Here is a 22,273-nt window from a genome sequence, read left to right on the forward strand (position 1 = left end):
ATAAGCCATGCTCCACCTGACCGATGCCAGGAGGCTCTTTCTTTCCCTCGCCGCTCCAGCTTCTTTCTTTCTCCTGGATGAGTCCACACAATCGGCTTAACCCAGTTCCTGAAATAGCCTATGGCAGTGCTTCCCAACCTTGACAACTTGAAGATATCTGGACTTCAACTCCCAGAATTCCCCAACCAGCATTCGCTGGCTGGGGAATTCTGGGAGTTGAAGTCCAGATATCTTCAAGTTGCCAAGGTTGGGAAACACTGGCCTATGGGACCACCTCACTTGGCGTGAAGCGGGAAATGATCCCCGGGGGATGGAGTGGCTCGGCGACTTAAAATAGTTTTAAAATGGCAGGGGGGGGGGGCAGACACTTAGGCTGTATGGGCCCCCAAAATTCCTGATGGCGGCCCTGTTTGTAACTACTGAGTTGTTGTTCCTGTGTCCCCCTTGAGCTCTAACTTGTTTAAGTTTAAGTTTAAGTTTAATCAGATTTGTATGCCGCCCCTCTCCGCAGACTCGGGCCGGCTCACAGCAATAGCAATACAATGTAAGACAAATCCAATATTTAAATTAATTTAAAAAAACACCACAATTTAAAACCAATCATACACACTAGCGTACCATGCATAAATTTTATAAGCCTAGGGGGAGGGAACATGTCAATTCCCCCATGCCTGACGACAGAGGTGGGTTTTAAGGAGCTTACGAAAGGCTAGGAGGATGGGGGCAACTCTGATATATGGGGGGAGTTGGTTCCAAAGGGTCGGGGCCACCACAGAGAAGGCTCTTCCCCTGGGTCCCGCCAAATGACATTGTTTAGTTGACGGGACCCGGAGAAGGCCAACTCTGTGGGACGTAATTGGTCGCTGGGATTCGTGCGGCAGAAGGCGGTCCCGGAGATATTCTGATCCAGTGCCATGAAGGGCTTTATAGGTCATAACCAACACTTTGAATTGTGACCAGAAACTGATCGGCAACCAATGCAGACTGCGGAGTGTTGGTGTGACATGGGCAAATTTAGGAAAGCCCATGATAGCTCTCGCAGCTGCATTCTGCACGATCTGAAGTTTCCGAACACTTTTCAAAGGTAGCCCCATGTAGAGAGCATTACAGTAGTCGAGCCTCGAGGTGATGAGGGCATGAGTGACTGTGAGCAATGACTCCCAGTCCAAATAGGGCCGCAACTGGTGCACCAGGCGAACCTGGGCAAACACCCCCCTCGCCACAGCTGAAAGATGTTTCTCTAATGTGAGCTGTGGATCGAGGAGGACGCCCAAGTTGCGAACCCTCTCTGAGGGGGTTAGTGACTCCCCCCCCAGGGTGATGGACGGACAGATGGAATTGTCCTTGGGAGGCAAAACCCACAGCCACTCCATCTTATCCGGGTTGAGCTTGAGTCTGTTGACACCCATCCAGACCCCAACAGCCTCCAGGCACCGGCACATCACTTCCACTGCTTCGCCGACTGGACAAGGGGTGGAGATGTAAAGCTGGGTATCATCTGCATACTGATGATACCTCACCCCATGCCCTTGGATGATCTCAACCAGAGGTTTCATGTAGATATTAAATAGTAGGGGGGAGAGGACTGACCCCTGAGGCACCCCACAAGGGAGTAACCTAGAGGTCGACCTCTGACCCCCCACTAACACCGACTGTGACCGACCAGAGAGGTAGGAAGAGAACCACTGAAGGACAGTGCTTCCCACTCCCAACCCCTCCAGCCGGCGCAGAAGGATACCATGGTCGATGGTATCGAAAGCCGCTGAGAGGTCAAGAAGCACCAGGACAGAAGATAAACCCCTGTCCCGGGCCCGCATTAGTCTCTAATTCCCTTAACTTGCAACTTCTTTTTCCCTTTCTCTCAAGTAATTTTTCTGCATTTCTGTCTGGTTCCTATCCGTTTATGCCATTGAGCTATATTTACTATAGCTAAATCATGCCACCCTCTTTCTTTCCCTTTTTCTTACCTAAGATATCCACGTTTTTCTAATTTTCCCACCAGATAGTAATTCATGTCTCAGAAAAGGCCTTACACCAGGGATGTAAAACTGGTGGCCAATGGGCCAGATGTGTCACATACAGACCATCCCCACCCTAGGTCTGCGGATGGGAAAAATGTTGCAAAATGGTGATGTGATACAGCGAGTTTGGCACCAGTGCCTTACATCCTTAACTCAACAACATGGATGTTCTTGGGGTGAGGATTAAAAAAAAAATCAAAATGCTAATTATAACTATCTTAGTTAATAATTAAAACCTCAATCCTTTTTAATATGCATCACAAATATGCAATTGCCATCTTAATTTTTTTCCACATTTTTTACCACATACTCCATGACAGTGGTGGGTTGTTCCCAGTTTAGATTGGTTCTTAGAACTGATAGTTCCAGTGGCAGAAGGCTCCATCCACCCACCTGGTATGCTTCTGCTCATGTGCAGAAGTGTCGTGTATGTGCGCCTCAGTAGTAAAGGGTTTTAGAACCCAGTACTGCTCCATGGAAAGTCATTTCGTACCCTTTCTACAGTCATTTTGTACCACTCTACTTGGAGTGCAGCCATGTTGAAAGCCTGCGGTACTCAGGCCTCCATTGAAGAAATATGCAAGGCGGTGACTTGGACTACTCCATCTCCATTTGTATGACATTATAAGGTGAATGTCTATGCATCATTTGATGCCATGTTTGGAAGAAGAGTGCTACAACAGGTCATAAAGGACTAAGATTCACAACAGTAGGGCCTTCTCCGGGTCCCGTCAACTAAACAATGTCGGTTGGCGGGCCCCAGGGGAAGAGATTTCTCTGTGGCGGCCCCGACCGTCTGGAACCAACTCCCCCCAGAGATTAGAACTGCCCCTACTCTCCCTGCCTTCCGTAAACTCCTTAAAACCCACCTTTGTCGTTAGGCATGGGGGAACTGAAACACCTCCCCCGGGCATGTACAATTTATGTTGAGTGTGTGTTTGTTAGCAAAATGGGGTTCCTTTTTTAAATATTCTAAATTATATTTGGATTTGTTATGAATTGTTGTGATGTGCTGTGAGCCGCCCCGAGTCTGCGGAGAGGGGCGGCATACAAATCTAAATAATAAATAATAAATAAAATAAGTAGGGCTACCAATGTTACCCGCCCAGACGGACAGCTAGCTTTGGTAGGTCCCATTCCTGGATGCTATATCCACCTTGAGGGAGAAGAGATGTTGGTCTTACCTGATACGCATCTTCTCCAAGTAGTGGATCCAGCCCCAATAAACAACCCGGCTTTTTTCTAAATTTTTCAGAAAAAGAATTCTCCACATTTTCAGAGGTACTCAAGTCTGAATTCCTTGCAGGGTTAATGCTATTTACTAAAAAACCCTGTAACTTTTCTCATGAATTCTTTACATTTATTTATGTCTAATCTGTTCCCTCCACTTCTGATTCTTTCCAATTACATGTCCCTGAGCAATTAGTTTTTAACATTCAGCTTCTTTGTCTAGCTTTTGCAAATCATTATCACTTTCTACCAAATCCATTTATTTCCCAATTCTACTGCAACTCTCTGAGTTACAATATAATACTGAGAATGCAGGTTATTAGGGGCAAATGGGAATAGAGACATCTTGGAATGATGGCTTGAGTTCTTTTTCCTCTGGGGTCAATTTGAACAACTGGTATGAAATATAGCCCACAGCCTACAGCAAGGGAAAAATGCTACTTTGGTTCCTGAACTGTGATATTTCTTACACACTATTCATAAACATGGCTCTGGTTCCAACAAAACTGAGAATAGGTCTTTGTAGATGAATGGCTTCTTCCAAGTATATTCCCACATATATCTCTTTTTGACCTTGGCCCAGAGGAAGAAGATGCTGTTGGTTATGGAGTTTTAACTCTACTTTGTCCTTCCTTCCTTCCTTCCTTCCTTCCTTCCTTCCTTCCTTCCTTCCTTCCTTCCTTCCTTCCTTCCTTCCTTTTCTTGTATGTTGTCCATTTTGCAGAGGCAACTCTAGCGAACAAAGACTTATTTGGAGACTCATTGAGATAACTGTACTCTATTTCGCTCTTTTTACATTCAACCAAACTTATCTTATGGATGCAAAATTTCTTGCACTGTCAAGGAAGATCTTGGCATTCTGTCCACTGATAGTAATCTATTTACTGTGTATCAGAATGTTATGAAAGAACAAATCTGCTCCATCTAATGTTGGAGATAACATGCAATCATCAGGATAAACTAAACTTTTATGAATCCAATCTCCATCTATAGCTTCCCAAAAAAGTGGCCATGAAAATGATTTAGAACAGCACATTTCATTATTCACTCTGTTTTTCAAAGAATGATCTATATTTCCCATTTTGTCCTAATGTTTAAATAAGGAGAACACTACCAATAATGATCATGTTCTCTTTATGCCCTTGTAATGGCAAAGAATTTTACTGTGGACTGGGCACATTTTTAAAAGTCTGTGACTCTGAACTGCAAAACAAATTTTCTTGTCTTAAAAATCTGGATCCTCATTTTACTGACCTCTGAAGGATGGAAGACTGAGCCAACCTAAGAAAGACTTTGCTGGAGCAGAACAAACTCTACATCTAGTAACCAACTAGACATCAGAGAGGAGACTAGAAATGGAATACAGTACTAGCACTCTTTCCTGTTTATACAAGGAGGCTGATATTGGTAACAAACATCTGGTCCTGTGCATAATATATAATCTTCATAACTACAAATTATTTATATTTCAAACTATTATTCATTGTTATGTCCTGACATATTTACGAGCATAATACCTTTTAGGTTAGGCAGCATTTATAACACACACAGTAATTCAAGTTGCACTCAGTTCCAGGAAATACATTTACATTATATTTTCAAAGTTATAAAGCAAGCAGAACATTGACACTTTTTGCATTTAAAGAGAATTGTATTAATAATTCTTGAAAGTAGGATATGGATACCAAACTCAGACAAAGGGTCTTTTCCTCTCTGGATTCTGTACAACAGAAACAGCAATGCATCCTTCATCTCTCTTCCAGTGAAACCTTTAAAAAAAAACACCACCAAACAAAAGTAAAGAATGATGCATACTTGTCAGAATTGTAATTATGAGTCATAGCATACTACCTTTCCCAACCAGCTCCCCCCTTGCTCTTAGCTTAGCTCTTAGGAATTATGAGAATCAGAATCTAGACACATCTGATATACAAGGCTGGGCAGTTCTAAAAATTGTAAAATCTGAATCTTCTAAAATACTGATGCACCTAACCCATTTAAAAAATCATACGTACTTTTTTTCAGTACAATTCCAAGAATTATTATCAGTTAATAAGAAGCTTAGTATTATTTTGAGGATGCTACAAATTTTATAGTGTAGCTTCAAACTGTTTCTCCTCCAAATTTAATTACAAGTAATTGAAGCAATAAAAACCCAATAATTTGGGTGCTCTGGGAAAATATCATTACTTTAATTACACAGAAAGTTGCCAAAAGATATGGAAACATGGTATTGAGACAATTAGAGCAAATTGCCATGCCAAAGATGAATGGATCCCACCAGGAAGCTTGGTTAAATTAAATATTTAGCTAGATTTAACTCAGTTTAACTTAACTGAGTTCTCAAAGTTAATTTTCCATTCCTGGAATTGCCTCTACCAATTTCAAAGCATATTCAATGGACCATATGTATGCATCTTGGGTTGGTTTCAAGAGTATAAAACAAAGAATAAAACCAGAAGGAGGCATGTCAGGGATCAGATTCTGCGCTATCAAGCTCTATCTTAATGCTGAGCTAGAAATCAGTCTCACCATTTCTGCCATGTACCAAGTGCCTCCTCTGTTAAGGTCTTGTGGTTGCCAATATCAGAAGATAGAACATCATTAGTTAAAGGGTCTAAGATTTGCTGACTTATACAAAGACATAGCTAAATCTTGCAGGACTGCTCAAGAGTAATCTTAAATAAAAAATATTGTTCATGGTTGATATAAATAACAAAAGGCATCCTTTGGGACTGGTGTATCCTGAATATACATAATGCTCATAGTCTGCCTACTTTTTTCAATGGTACTGTTGCATGCTTAACAGTTAAATAATTAAAAGCAAAAAAAAAATCCCTTGGATGAATCAAGTTTAGATTAATAGCACAGAAGAGATATTTCAGAAATTAAAAAGCCAACACAAATTATTTCATTGGAAATTATTCATCAAAAGAATAATATATATTGAATTTGATTCATGGCACATTTTCCAAAGCTTGTTGGCTTGTTAAAAATCAGTGCTTCAATCATATAGAGGAACCAAAACATTCAGAGATCATTTTACCATTATAGCTGTTTCTGAAAGATAAATACAGCTTCAGGGAGGGGGGTGGGATTTAACCAATTTATTCCAATAGATTTTGCTAAATTAACATTTGGCAACTTTTGCTTCTGGTCATGCTAAGTGGTTAGGCTGTGAATTGTAGATTATCTATGTCTATAAAGCCACAAATTTAAAGCCACAAATTCTGCCAACCTACCCAGAAATTATGTAAACCAGATCAGGTCAAGCATTAGAGACTTGCCATTTATTGGGGGTCAAACACCTCTAAGTCCTTTTTGCTTCCTTAAAGAACAAGGTTTCAGCTAGGAAGATTGTTGAAGTTCCTACCAAAACTGCTGCTACACTGGATAGAGTGATAATCTATAGAATCTATAGAGTCTTCGTAGAGGGGCGGCATACAAATCTAATAAATTGAATTGCATTGAAATTGAATCTTATCTATTAGGAACCCGTAAGTCTGCATCTGAAGACTCTGTTCATTTTAACCTTACATTAGTAGAAAATGGAGAGGACAATGATGCAGGCATACCTGAGAATATAAAAATACTTTAGTAAAATGTGGGCAACAATAGATAGATAACAATATTTTACTTACTTAGTTTGCACTGGGACAAGTAGGCTGTCTCCGGCCCTTAAAGTCAGGATTTTTCTATCAATAGTAACAAAAGATGCACCTTCCTAAAATGGTGGGGGTGAAAGAGGCAGAGTTTTAATTCTTTCTAGTTTTAAAATGGAGATATAATTTAAAATGTCAGTTTAAAAATTCAGCAGTATATCTGCATAGATAAATCTTGCCTGTCTTATACTCATCTTTGCTCTACTTCATCAATGACAGTAGGCTAACTGTAGATAAACAATTAAGCTGGTTGCTTTGGCAACATAGACACATTCTCACTTATTTCCGAATGTCTACTGATTACAATAATATGGATAAAACATGCTGGTAAATTGGTTAATATATTTCTGTCAGTCATCTATAGCATTAAATACTTCCCCTTTCTCCTTTAGGATGCAATCATAATTTTTAAATTTGAAAAAAACATATGAAAGGATTAACTGGCACTGAGGAGAAATGATCAGACACAATCAAACTAGGTGACTCACTAATAAACTAAGTTTGCAATACACAGATTGGTTAATCTGACTGAAAATGGCAGACAGCCTCCCCATTTCCTTTTCTACATTTCTCATCTGATATTTGAAAAGCTTTTCAGACTAAAAGAAAAAAAACACCTTAAAAATGCTTCTCTAAACCCACAGGGATGGTGCAGTCATTACTAAGAGGGAACCATTAGTGTGGAAAAAGATGCCGTGTCAAGCTAATTCACTTCTGCAAGAACTAAAAGAAGTCTGGCCTGAAGACAGCTGTTCCTGAAGGGAGGGAGGCTCATCATCAGTAGATGCTCAGGTCAGGTCCCTGCCTAGTCTGCAGAGAGACACAGTTTGTGCCTGGCTAGCTTCTCTTTTTCCTACTTTTTTTTGCAGGGTAATTGCATTCCTTCAAAAGGAAAGAACTGATTGCACGCTCAATGCAGTCAGCCTTCAGGCTTCCTATTTTTCCTCCCATTTTGGTTTTTCAAAGAGTGTTTCAGCCATTTGTAAGTTGCTGGTCCAGATTCCAAAGTGATCATCAAGCAGGGGAACTCAAGTACTTTAGATCAGAATATTGCTACTGTCTTGAATAAAATACAACTATTCATGATGAATTTTTTGAAGTAACTTTTTTTAAAAAAAAACTCCTCCATTCACATTATTTTACTAAGTTTTCTATTAGCTATTGCCCTCCCTTATTCATTTATTGTTATTATTACTTTTACTATTATAGAGATTATTTTTGCTTTAGGCAAACAAGAATGACTTTCCTAGATTTAAGGGCCTCATTCAAAATTAAGGCATTGAGGTATCTAACCACAGGTAGACAAACCAAACAAGCACACCCATACTAGTTTTACTCTGTGAGCAGGAAAACTCAAAGGCCAGCCCAGGACTGCAAATGCAACTCAGGGGCTTCCACTTTTTGTGAATAAAAGCTATTTTAATTATTTACAGCACAACAGAATTTTAGAAATAAATTATATAAATATGTTCAAAATTCTTCCATCTGCTTCTCCATTTGTTAGCAGGATAATTCTCTGGAAGCAGAACAGAATAGGATCAAATCTACTGTGGTATGGGAATCCAACAACGGAATATTCACATTAAAAAGAGGTCATACCTCACCAGGGAATGTGGAGGGGAAAAAAATCTCCCCAATGCTTCCACTATGAGCAGAATGCTGCCCATTATTCTATTCTTAAGCCTCTGCTTCCTTCAGATCACATGACCCAAAGCAGAGCTAAGAGGTTGGAACAAATTCTAGAAACCATGCTTGGGATGCATTGTTATGTGACTCTTTACCAGGAAGATTAGAAAGACATGAGTTATAAGATAGTACTAGAAAGTTCTTAAACCTGGAACTGAATTGCACCGGAGGCAGAATAAGAACACGGACACCAAGAGCTGGGTTTGAATGGGTCACTTTATTAAATTTAAATGAACATTAACTGATTATTGACCAATAACCAGGACCTGCAGAGGTAACTAACAATTTGGGGTGGAAGTAATTCACGAATAATCTTCCTGAGCAACTATGGGCGTAGCTCCTTGCTGAACATGGTGAAGGTACTGCGCCTTCACCTGGTTCTTGGCCATGCCTTGGTGTGTGGGAGGTCTCACCATCCAATCCCCTTCCGGTTATTGGGATAGGTGAGTCCCAAGGGCACTCCCCCTCCAATTGCCCTGGCCGCTCGGGTACCTGCAGCTCCTGGCTAGAGATTGCCCATCATCTTCCAAAAGATGCCCTAAAAGAGAACACGCAGTTGCTACGATGCCCCTTTTCTGCCCCTAACCTGCCAACCCCAGTGACCAAAGGGAAGCCAATTATTAAATTTTTACTAAATGCGCTACACCCCCTAACCAGTCCATCCTCACTCCACAGTGTAGAATACGCAAAAAAATGATCATTGCTAAAACGCCGAGACCGCAAAAAATTCCTATTCGGCCCCATTGGGCGACCCCTTCCAGGCACATTGTAGAATAGGGAGGGCGGGTGGGTGTCCGCTTCTTCTTGAGCCAGGGACAAGAGAAGGAATGTATGGGTGCAGCCACCTTTATAGGGCTTTCCCAGAATGCCCCTGGTCGGTGAAGGCTACGTGCAAAAAGCGCAACACCAGCGCCACAATCTCGCAATACTTAGCAAGATCGCGGCTGGCTGGGACCATGTTGTGCCGGGTTCTTCCTAGCCCTGGTGCAATTTCGGGCAGCCGTTAATTAAATCGGCTGTCCGTGCATTTAGATGAAATTTGGAGGGGTGGAGAAAGCTGGTTTAAAACAATCCTAAAAAAAAATCCCTAAAACATCATTATCAGAGATGCAATAGGGAACAAGTTGGGAATGACTGCCCCTGGCTAATGTTTTCCCCTTATCTCCCTTCTCAGACCAAAAATGGAGATAAACTATGCAAGACAGGCCACAGAAGCAGGGTAGCAATGAGTAAAAATTGCAACAAATTTCATGCCGGTTCAGTTTTCTGATGGGTAGATGCAGAAACCCCCCCCCCCTTTTTTTTTAAATTGAGCAATCATCCTTATTTTTCAGTTACTTTTCAGGAATGTTTCAAAGTGACTTTTTTAAAAAAGAGGACAGTTAATTGCAGCAATGAACAGATTACTTCCAAGATCTCAGATCCTAATGGAAAAACAAAAGCTGTGATAAAGGGAAAATGAATATAGGGTTTTATCTAAGATATGAACCACTGTGGTAGAAGGGACACTATGAAGAGTGATTTTTTTGTTTGGGATCCTCCATTACTTTGTAGTGTAAAGGAAAGATCAATAAGAACCATGCATGTGTTGGTTCTGGAGTTTTTTTAAAAAATACAATCCTGTATATAGTAAGTAAGAATTAAAGCATATATACCATCTGCCATATCCATATATCTGCATTCTTTCTTCCCTCTTCAGTTATTCCTGGTCCGAATATTATAACCTAAGAGACAATAAAAAAAATATGTTCTTTTCATGTATATGTATGTATTTATTTTATTTATTTATTTATTAATTAAATTTGTATGCCGCCCCTCTCCGTAGACTCGGGGCGGCTCACAGCAGTGATAGAAACAATGTACAATAGAAATCTAATAATACGAAGTTAAACACCCATAATTTAAAAAACATGCACACAACACACCATACATAAATTATATAGGCCTGGGGAAGATATTTCAATTCCCCCATGCCTGATGGCAGAGGTGGGTTTTGAGAAGTTTACGAATGTATGTATGTATATGTATGCATATATATAGATATATAGATATTTGTTTTCGTAGATTTTCACGGGTATATGTATGTAGATTGTTCTGAGTTCGGGTTTTGCCCCGTGTAATATTTTGCATGTCTATGCGACGTTTCGGTGAAATCACATTCACCATCATCAGGCTGAAGATGGTGAATGTGATTTCACGAAACGTCGCATAGACATGCAAAATATTACACGGGGCAAAACCCGAACTCAGAACAATCTACATATATAGATATGTATACACACACATACACATCCAAATATGAGAGGGAGCATGCGGCTTCCTTTTTGCCTCTTGGTCACTCTAGGGATCATATCCAAGGATATGCGAGACTAGTATGGATCTATTTCAAACTATTTTGCTCTCATCAGCTAGCCATACACTTACCAGGATTTGAACCTGGGCAGTCTGCCTGTAAGGTAGTAGCTTTAAACTCTAGACCACAAGTTCTCTTCCTCTAAGCTTGTTCCAGGGAAGAGTTATATTTTTTTTCCTGTCAAATGGCTAGCTGATGAGAGCAAAATAGCTTGAAATAGATCTATACTAGTCTCCCTTCTTTTTCATTATCAGCAAAAATATGTCACACATATAGAATATAGTTTGTCAGCTATAAAAATTTAACTGCCTTGGATATGGCCCCTGGAGGGGTCGAGAGGCAAAAAGGAAGCAGTATGCTCCCTCCCATATTTCGGTATTCCAGGGTGATTCGACAGGGGTGGGGGAACCTTATAACTTTTCCCTGGTACAAGCTGAGAGGAGGAGAACCTGTAGTCCGGGTAAGGGTATGGCTAGCTGATGAGAACACAATAGCTTGAAATAGATCTATACTAGTCTCCCTTCCTTTTCATTATCAGCAAAAATATGTTATACACACACACACAAACACACATGTATGTGTGTAAAATGTGAGGAAGTATATCCCACTTATTCATTAAATAGCTGAAATATATCATTTTTCTTTCATCATATAGTAGAAAATTAAAAAAGAAATATGCTATATACCCTTGTGACAGACCTCTCTTAGTTCAGTTAATGGCACAAGACCTGGTTTCATGCAAAATATTCCCAAATGATCTTCAGAACTTTATTAGCTAAGAGAGGTTGTTCAGAATAGTAAATCTCAATTTAGACAGTTTTAAGCTTGGGAATCCCCAAATATTGCTTCAAATTTGTTTAAAGGTGAATTGACACTGCTCCTCTTGCTGCAACAAGGAGGTTTTAGCACAGGTAGCTGTGGCACAATGAAACATTTCCAGGAACATCATTGGAGAACTAACAAAGAACATACTGTAACTTGCCACTGGTGGATCTGAAGTCACATCTAGTACTGTTTTTAATACAAATAGAAAATAAGATGAAAACGTACCAAATGTAGTACTAAAGGATGTGTTAAGTGTGGGAGATATAAACCATGCAACCACTCCATTGTAGATATATCTTTCCTCAAGAGAGATTATGTTCTATTCTCTCAAAGTGAAATTATTTTACATATATATTTTTTTCAAACCCAAACTGCAGCCATAAAACAGATCTATGGATTTTATTTTTACTTTACTCCAATGGTTGTAAAACTCCTTTCTCCTAGTTTTTTTTTAAAAAAACTTGAAAGCTTTATTTTATTGATCTTTCGACCCCTAGCTACGTTTTATCAACAAGTACAATAATACAAAAATATTTGTGGTGTAGTATCATCCAGACTAGCAAGCGAGCTTTTGTAAGGGTTAAGGCCATGTGTTCTAATCCCATGTTGGCACAAAGCTAATTGGATGACCTTGGGCCAGTCACATTCTTTCAGTTCCAAGAAATAGGCAATGGCAAACTACTTCTGAAAGATCTTGCCAAGAAAATTAAAGGTACTTGTCTAGGCAATCTCTGAACATTGGACATGTTTTAATAGAAGGAACAAAATATCATCCGTAAACATTTCCAACTTGGAGACGCAATTGATGTTTATCCAGTGCCTTGAATCTGGATGAGGCAGAACAGATGAAGGCTTATCCCTATCAAGATGTTCTATTGAAACAGTGTTGCTTCTGGTAAATAATACTCTAAAGGAGCAATTTTACAGTCTGGGCATCCTTCTTAATACATAGCTCCTGCTGGCACAGGTATAAGTTGTGATTAGAGAGTTCTTTGCCCAGCTTTGATTAGTACAGTACATAGCCTTTTTACCAGATACAAGAGCATCTCAATAAAGAACACATGCCTTCATTACAACATATTTAGACTAATACAATGTACTTTTCCTTGGGCTACCTTTAAAGAACACTAGAAACAATACTGAGCTCAAATGCAGTGACCAGTGTGCTAACTGGCACTAATCCTGGGAAAATTGGAATATATCATAGGGTTGCCAATGTGCTAGTTAATGAATAGTTTCTGAGGGAAATTTAAAATTCTAGTTAGGATGGCTTATAGTTTGACACCTGGATAATAGCTGGCCCGAATCCTTGGAGAGGGGCAGAATACAAATCCAATAAAATAGATAGATAGATAGATAGATAGATAGATAGATAGATAGATAGATAGATAGATAGAACCATGTGTACTATCTGATCTACCTGGCAATAGGCCAATTGAAGAGAAAGGTCAGTAGGTGAGCCTGGAGGTTAGATTGCACATAAGAGTTAGTATTTATAATTTAATGAACATAACGTCAAGTGTGATGGGAAGATAAATTTTTCTTCTGGGAAACAAATTTTTGCCATGAGTACCAAAATCCACAGGTAATTTACTAATTGTACCATGTTTCCCCGAAAATAAGACAGCGTCTTATATTAATTTTTGCTTCCAAAGATGTGCTACGTCTTACTTTCAGGGGATGTCTTATTTTTTTAAAATTAATTGTATCCTGTATCCTGCTGCAGCAAAAATGCATCCAAACACACATGTTGGATGCGTATTGGATGTGTTTTAAAACTAATTGATGCAGCGTTTGGGGATGCAATTTATGGACAGCAGTGTTATATATGTTCTGTTCAGGAATGTTGCGAAACGAAAGGTGTCCTATGTCTTACTTTCAGGGGATGCCTTATATTAGGCAATTCTATGAAACCTCTCCTATGTCTTACTTTCGGGGGTGACTTATTTTCGGGGAAACAGGGTAGATACTATGCATCTAGACTTGTGTATGAGAGAGAGAGAAGGAGGTAGGGAAAGAGAAGCAAAAGGAGCAGGCGTGGACTGCTAGCCAGAACGCTAAATTGGGCTCGCCACCGTGGCTCGTGAGTGCTAGTGGGGCCCAGCGCGATTTTGCTTCTGCATCTGTGGAGGTAGCAAAATCACACACGGAGCCACCCATGCGCCCATGTTTTGGCATGCGCAGAAGCAAAAAATACTCGCCGAAACACAGGAGAAAAAACAAAATCACGCTGACCCTGCTAGCACTCACAAGCCCAGTTTAGTGTTCTGACTAGCAGCCCACCCCTGAAAAGGAGGTAGGAAAAGAGAAGCCAACAGGATAAACTTTCTTCAGTTATAAGAAAATCCTATTTGATTCTTCTAGTTCAAAATTGAAAACTGATTTTTTTATTAACCTCTGTTTCAAAGTTGTCTCCAAAAAGCCTCAAGGATTGTTCCAGAGCTATATTTTCTCGGCAATCATTCAGCCAATCTTGCAAAGAAAAAGGATCCATGACTGTGACATCATTCAGTGGGAAAGGCATGGCTCTTACGATTTCATCTATTAACAAATCAAAAACAAAGAGAGAAGAGAACAAAGATATTGAAGAGACAGTGTTCCATTCTGCACTTTTTTATTTCCTATGAGTCAAACCTCAGAACAGTGTAACACTAAAAGTAGCACTAATAAAGTAGAATATTTGTAGCTCAGGGTTGAAATGAAGGGACCTTCATGATGTGCTCTGAGCTGGGTTGTTTTCTTGCAGATTTAGCCTCATTAACCAAACTAGGTAACATAATCAGTGCTAGACTTCATAGAGCAGTGATGGCGAACCTATGGCATGGATGCCACAGGTGGCACGCAGACATATCTGCTGGCACCCGAGCCATTGCCCTAGCTCAACTCCAACGTTCATGTGTGTGCCAGCCAGCTGATTTTTGGCTTGCACAGATGCCCTGGGAGGACATTTTTGGCTTCCAGAGAGCCGCCAGAGGAATGGGGGAACGTGTTTTCCCCCTCATCTGGCTCCAGGGAAGCATTTGGAGCCTGGGGAGGGTGAAACACAAGCCTACTGAGCCCATCAGAAGTTGGGAAACAGCCCATTTCCGGCCTTCAGAGGGCCTCTGGGGGGGGGAGCTGTTTTCACCCTCCTGAGACACTGAATTATGGTTATGGGCACTCAAGCATGCCTGATAGTATGCACACGCTCTCTTTCGGCACCCGAGGAAAAAAGGTTTGCCATCACTGTCATAGGGTAATTAAGTATCTGCAAAAAACCCCCACAACCCCAGCTCAGAGAGCACCAAGGAACTCTTATTGAAAGTAGTTTGAGAGTATCCAGTATGACAGGTGGTGTGTGTGTGTGTGTGTGTTTGTAGTCATATGAACAACTATTTTATTATTTATTTATTTATTAGATTTGTATGCCGCCCCTCTCCATAGACTCGGGGCGGCTAACAACAATAATGAAACAACATGTAACAAATTTAATATTTAAAATAATTTTAAAAACCCTTATTTAAAAAACCAAACATACACACAAGCATACCATGCATAAATTGTATAGGCCTAGGGGAAGGAAATATCTCAGTTCCCCCATGCCTGACGACAAAGGTGGGTTTTAAGGAGCTTACGAAAGGCGAGGAGGGTGGGGGTAATTCTGATCTCTGGGGGGAGTTGGTTCCAGAGGGTCTATGCTTGTTCTGAATGTCTGACAAAGCAGGGGGTTGAATACACAACATAATATAATTATTTGATGTTTTTCTAGAATGTAAGGAATGTACATTGCAGGGAAGCAGATTTCAACTTCAACTTGACAGCAGAAATAATTTCCTAACAATAAGAGCTGTTCAGCAATACAGCAAATTGTCTTTGGTGGGCTCTGTAGTATTTAAACAGAGGCTGAGTAACCCTCTTTTGGGGATGCTATAATACTGGGTTCCAGCACAGGACAGGGAGCTGGTCTAGACAACCTTCATATTTCCTTCCAACTGTAACATTACATCATTTTTATAAGAACATAAGAAGAGCCATGCTGAATCAGGCCAAAGCCCATCGAGTCCATCATTCTGTGTCACACAGTGGCCCACTAATTGTACATGGGGATCTTGAGGAGAAAGAGAAGGCAAAACCCTCCCTTCCCCTTGACTCCCAACAAATGGTAGCCAAGAGTGTGTGACTCTTATTATACAGCACAGCTCTAGGAAACAGAATGTGTTGAAAAATTAAATATTATTTCCCAAAACGTGTTGCTCTAAATACTGTTATACACTAACTGGTTTTCTTTTAGGGCTGAAGTGCATTTAAAAAAACAATAGATGATTTTATTATGTACTAACCTGTATACATGATTTCACCCAGATCCAGCATTTGAGCGGGAGAATGCTCAAATGCTATTGGTTGAGGCATCTGACAGCTCCCTTTAAAACAGCTAGCTGTCAAACTACATGTTACTAGCTGTACAGAGCTTTTAACTTTTAGCTTTTAACCGGTTTCCCTGACATTACAAGACTAGAGAAACCTGTTCACCCGCTTGTGCCTTGTATTTTTATAACAGATGACTTTTCCATTCATCCATTATTCACTTTATTGGGAAACTCCCCCTTTCAAACGTTTTAAATTATCATGCTGCATAACACAATCCATTCCCATACTCCCCCATACTACTCAGCAATAATTTAGAAATCCCTTTCTCTCAGAACAGAATTAGTTATCACCCTTCTATATCTTGTGTTGGTATTCAAACTGTCTAAAAGATCAGCATGCGTTTTAAATGCTTTTCTGAAATTTTCAATCTATGCTTTGTGAAATTAACTGCAACAGTCTGTTAAGAACAATGATAAAATCCCAGTCCCCACCCACCTTTTACTCCTCAAAAGCCATGGGAGTGCTTTCATATGTCCTTAGGATGCTTTTTCAACAATGCCCCAAACAGGAGGCATAAAAATATTGATTATCTGAGAAGTGTCCCAAATATTCATTAAGAGCATCCGCTTTTAATTTCATCAGTATAATTGGCTGTGTGGGGTGGAGGCGGGATGGGAACAATGATATTGCATTTGTTTTCAGCCTATTGCAAAGTGGTGTATTTCTATTATTATGGTGTAATTACACTCCCTAATTGCTGCAACTTGTTTTTCTATGATAACTTCTTATACAATATTTTAAATGAAAGAGGTTGGTGACCGAAAATTGATGGAAGTAAAACAAGAAAACAATTTATATGTGTAAGTTAGGACAAAGAATTACGATTCACGTCACAATGTATATCTCATAAATATCAATAATCTGTTGCTGGGTACACCCTCTCATTTTTATTATTTTATTATTTTGAGGATTTTCTTAATTCTAGCTGTGAAGTGGCGACTCTGCAAAAGCCTTTAGAGGAGTATTATGCTCAATAAAAGTCAGATCAAATATTTCTCTCTAAGATGGTCCTTGAACAAAATGCAATGATGAAAACCTCAGAGTGTGGGAAGCATTAAGAAGACTGCTGTCACCAAATATGTACAAATACATCTGGAAGGAACCAGGTACAAGTGGCCATGGAGAAAAAGTGGAAGAGTGTGGAGGAGGTTATGACTATTCTATAGTAGTAGCCTTCATACTTCAATGGGACGATGTCTCTTGATTTTCCCCTCATTATTGGTTTTAGAATTAAATCTTTGCCAGGTATTTCAAATAATTCAGAAGTCAACCAGAAGTTCCCAACTTATCCTCTGCCCACCCATGAGCCAAGCTATTCCATGCCCAATGTATGAAACCAACCTTATAGCATTCCCCAAAAATTGCTATCCAAAGCGAACCTTACAGATCTTTAAGGACCTAAAGGGGACAGAACCCACCATTGTTTTAAGCTGACATTAAATAGATTGGTTGAAAAGGGAAGGTATAGAAAGAGGGTAAAAATAAAGCCCATTCTCTCTGGTGATAGATAGAGAAATCAAAGTAGAATTTTGCAGGGAAGGTATAATCACTATTTTTGCAAATGTATAAAGTGTGGAGGATTCTCCTGCTGTTTGGGACTCAGGCATAAAGACGACTGTGGCTTGGGACTACTGGAGATCTCAATCTGCCTGCTGAGTTTAGCTTGGAAAATAATTAATCATTCTTCCTTTCTCTGGCACATATTTTATTATTGAATTGAGAAAAAAGACAACTTTTTGTCAGAAATAAGTTTATTTCTTGAAGTAATATTACAATGGTCTGTAACTATGGGAAAGGCTGATGCAAGTAATAATCAGTATGTAATCATGGGTTTGTTAACTGTCCTGCAACCTGATTGGCTGTAACCTATATAATAGGGGTAACACCCTTGCATGGGTATGGCTTGTTATAGTGGTTTGTTATAGAGTGGTTTTGTGCTGAGTGGTTTGTAGTTAATGATTAGTGCTTAGTGGTTGCAGAGGTGGATGTAATAAGAGTTATATAATACAATACCTGTAGTATTGTGAATAGTTTATTATAGTGGTTAAATGTAAAGGTGATAGTTTATTTAGAGGAGCATTTTGATACGAAGAAAGTAAAATATATTTTTACAAGAAAGCCTGCTGCAGTATTTTTCATTGATGACTTCATTTAGGTATAGTTGGGTACTGTGGCTACTTGGTGGGTTACCTTCCGCATGCACAAAACTCTCCCAACTCTTTTCCCATGCAATATTATTTCCATTTGCAATATTATTCCATTTAGAGGAATATTAAAAGAAAGCAAATGATAAGAATGCAAGAAAAATGAAATTAGTTAAGCTTTAAAATTATTATTGTTTGCTGGATGAAAAATTATTCTAGTTTCAAAGTCATTTTACATCACCTGGATTGGGTTTTCCAGTTTGATACTGCATTGAACTGAAAAATCTGAAATAAAAAAGGTTAACAATTCTAAAATCCATCATCTCTCAATTCAGAATGTATAGAGAGAAACTATTGAATTAATAATGGAATCTCTTTGATTGATGAAATTATTACAGGATATAGTTTATATTAAAGCTTTACGGATGTTTGTCATATTCATTTCCAAGATGCTCCATGTAAGTTTATTGTATTTTGACAAAATTTAGGACTCTTCCAAGATTATGGATACCACCTTCTATAATATTTATGGTGCCATGTAGACCATCTAAGGCACATCTCTCAAAAAACTGATACTGATATTATATGATGATATAGTTCAAGTATGTTATTAGTGTGGCTTTAGAATTAAAATGAGGATAGCTTTGAATAAACAATTAGGTACAAAATAAATGGTTCACATGCATTACCTGAAGTCACACAAAGTACAATTAGACAAGATAATTGAGAAATAAAACTTCATCCCCCCTCCTTCTAATAATCCTGAAACAGCAAATTACTTTAAAGTGCCAATATTATTATAATGGTAGTTCCAGTACATAGTAATGCTGTGAATCAAGCCTAACCGTTAATCTGTATAATGAAATAGTTTCAGCTATGTGAGAAATGATGCCAAACAGTTTGTACAAGGAGGAACCTGGTTAGAACTTAAACACTAGAAATTTCAGGAAAAACATCCTGGGAGGGAGAAAAATAATGTCCAGCTCTTTCTGTCATGGCCAAGAAACCCACATCCAGAAAGTCCCATCAATCAAGCTCAACCTGAAGAAGACTTACTCTTGAATTATTGGAATAAGTTGTATACCAAGATCCTCACAATAAAACCATCTTTCAAAAAGGACATCTGTTGATTCTCCAACATAATATCTGAAAAAAATATATAAATCATGTAGATTTCTTAATAAATATACAATATCTTTAATATAAAAAAGAGAGGATAATTTTTTCTTAAGAATAATGCATTTTGTCATGAACATGAAAAAAGTGAATGCATGATGCTTTGAATTTAATTCAGACAAGCATGAAAGGTTGGAAAAACTGGCTATGTGATATCAAATAAAATTAACAGAACAGAAATTTGTAACAGAATATTGGAATGGACTTGTAAGTCTTCTAGTCCAATCTAAACTCAAGCAGCAGATAGACAAATGACTAACCAGTCTCTTCTTAAAAACCTCCAGTGATGGAACATCTACAACTTCTGAAGGCAAGCCATTCCTCAGATTTCTTAATTTTTACCATCAGATAATTTCTCCTAGGCTGTTTCTCTCCTTAGTTATCCATGATGTCTTACCTCAGTCCATCAGTTTCTGTTTCTAATCTTCTCCTTTCAATGACCAGTCCCACAGAGTTTGCATACCTTTGTGGAGAATGTGGAATCCTGGCTGGTAAAAGAAACATCTAAGAACAAAAAATTGAAACATGTTGGAACAGCAGGAGGTTTGGTTGCATCTTCCCTGTCATCTCACTGGGGCCTTTGTTCTCTCATTCTACTTTTCCTTGAATGCCTTGAGTGATTGAAAAAGGGTTTAGCAATAGGAAGAAATGTAATGGGAAGAAAGAACAACTTTGAGGAACAGCAGGAAGAACCCCTACCAAGATAACAGTCAGATAAAAGAAATCCAGAGCAGACAGGACCCTCCTCCTTAATTCTTGTGAAGATAAAGGGAAGGGGAAGGGAAATACATTAAAACCAGTTGTAACATTATAATAAAAAAAAGTATTAGCAATCATGACTTTTATTTCCTAGTATGGTTAACTTAAAAGGCTCAACAGGATGAGACAGAGGAATCATGCTTTCTGTGAGGCTTATATGCTCAGCTGTGCAAAATGAAAAGTTCACCTCTTGAATAATTGCTGGCTCAAAGCAGTGTGTTCTGATGCTGTTGATTGCCCACTGTGTAGGACTGAATGGCTGCTTCCTGCCAAGCAAGCAGACCTTGTATAAAGAATGTAGGAAGAATATAAGGCAATTATGAAGAAGAAAATTTAGCAAGTGAGCAAAAGAGTTGAATGTCCATCAAATTTTCCTTCTAAGAGGAAAATGGACATTAGCTTAATCTGAGGGCCTAAGAAAGGAACAAGAAGAAACAAATGCCTTTCTAATGACAGTGCCTTAAGAAACAGGAGTGAAGATAAACAGAACAAGGGTCTATAATTGTGACTTGCAGTGCTTTTGACATGTTCATGTTCATTCGTGAAAATAACCTGACATATATTACAAAAGCTACAAACTTGTAGCAATGCTTGAAGAAAAAACTGAGAATTGGAAGAGAGAATGGCCATAGCGCAGTTTATGAAAAAGTAAAAGATTTATTAGGGCAAGCAAAAAAGGCACTGTGGCAAAAGCTAACAGTAATTCTGCATAAGAAAAATAATCAAAGTAACAAAGAGTTGTCAAAAAGTAACAATTAAGAACAAAAGACATAAAATATATTCTGCCAAGCGAGAACTCGGGAAATTATATTGCAGAGAATATTGGTTTCGAGCTTCTGGGGAAGTAGAGATCCTATTTTGTCCTAAGGGAAGAAGAAAACAATAATACATTCCCTTTACTAGATATCCTCATCAGTGGAGGCAGTGATGGCAAATTAGAAACACAGGTACTGTATATTAAAAAACTGCCCACACTACCAAGTGCTCCATTATCAAAGTAACAACCCATCCTCCCACAAGAGATGCTCTGTAACAACACTATTTAGATGACCATAAACACCCTGGAGCAAATGGAAACAAAGCAATGTGTTCCAACAAAATAGATACCCACACAACTTTATCCAAAAGTGCCTGATCATTCAACCTACCATAATTCAACTGACACAAGCTATGAAAAAATATCACTGCCATACATCAAAAACATCTCAGAAACCAACAACAGACTATTATAACTATGTGGCATCACCATAGCATACATACCAGCTAAATCTCTACAAAACATCCTAAGTAAACTAAAAGCCCCAGAAGTCTCAGAAGAAAAAAACTCCAGATATTACAGACAATGTTAAATCAGTCAGATATAATATACAGTGCAAGAAATAAAACAGTCTCTATGAAGGACAAACAGGTAGCAGTCTGGCAGAGCACATCAACTAGAACATACCAACTACAACAATCAGAAGGCATGATGAAAACTCCTTAATTTCACCGCACATATTTTCAATTGGGAATTTGTGAGCATCCTAGATCAAGCAAAGTCCAAAAATGCCAAACAATTCTAGAGCCCTGGCACTCTGATAAATTGGCTACCAACAGGCACATTGAGATAAATAATATATATCTACCCTTCAAAAGAGAAAATCATAAAACCCCAAACACTTCCTCACACCCTTATGAGCAGAACAACCAAGAAGTAAACAATACCTCAGTCAGGAACTACCAATGCAGACAAACAATCTAATAGTATTACTACTACTACTACTACTACTACTACTACTACTAGTAGTAGTAGTAGTATTATTATTATTAGTAGTAATAATAATAATAATAATAATAATTATTATTATTATTATTATTATTATTAATTAGATCTTTATGCCGCCCCTCTCTGCAGACTCAAGGAACCTGATCAAGGAACCACTAAGAACACTGCTATCAATACTGAGAGGGCAAGCCACTTGTATCTAAACAGAGAGCAAATCCCACTTTCTTCTAGTACTGATGATGTTA

General features: G+C 38.9%; 1 protein-coding gene across 1 annotated transcript in view; it reads right to left on the minus strand.

The window, feature by feature from the left end:
* Nucleotides 1-3,948: 3,948 nt before the first annotated feature.
* Nucleotides 3,949-22,273, minus strand: part of HAAO (3-hydroxyanthranilate 3,4-dioxygenase) — a 36,869-nt gene continuing 18,544 nt past the window's right edge. Inside the window, exons 4-10 of the mRNA XM_070741386.1 lie at nucleotides 19,902-20,008; nucleotides 19,385-19,474; nucleotides 18,570-18,613; nucleotides 14,173-14,318; nucleotides 10,255-10,323; nucleotides 6,893-6,975; nucleotides 3,949-5,020 (exon numbers count right to left, since the gene is read on the minus strand). Of these exons, the coding sequence (XP_070597487.1) occupies nucleotides 4,942-5,020; nucleotides 6,893-6,975; nucleotides 10,255-10,323; nucleotides 14,173-14,318; nucleotides 18,570-18,613; nucleotides 19,385-19,474; nucleotides 19,902-20,008 (618 nt within the window). The 3' untranslated portion in view covers nucleotides 3,949-4,941. The remainder of the gene's footprint in view (nucleotides 5,021-6,892; nucleotides 6,976-10,254; nucleotides 10,324-14,172; nucleotides 14,319-18,569; nucleotides 18,614-19,384; nucleotides 19,475-19,901; nucleotides 20,009-22,273) is intronic.

The sequence above is a fragment of the Erythrolamprus reginae genome, chromosome 1 (assembly GCF_031021105.1).
Source record: "Erythrolamprus reginae isolate rEryReg1 chromosome 1, rEryReg1.hap1, whole genome shotgun sequence".
Taxonomy (NCBI): Eukaryota; Metazoa; Chordata; class Lepidosauria; order Squamata; family Dipsadidae; genus Erythrolamprus; species Erythrolamprus reginae.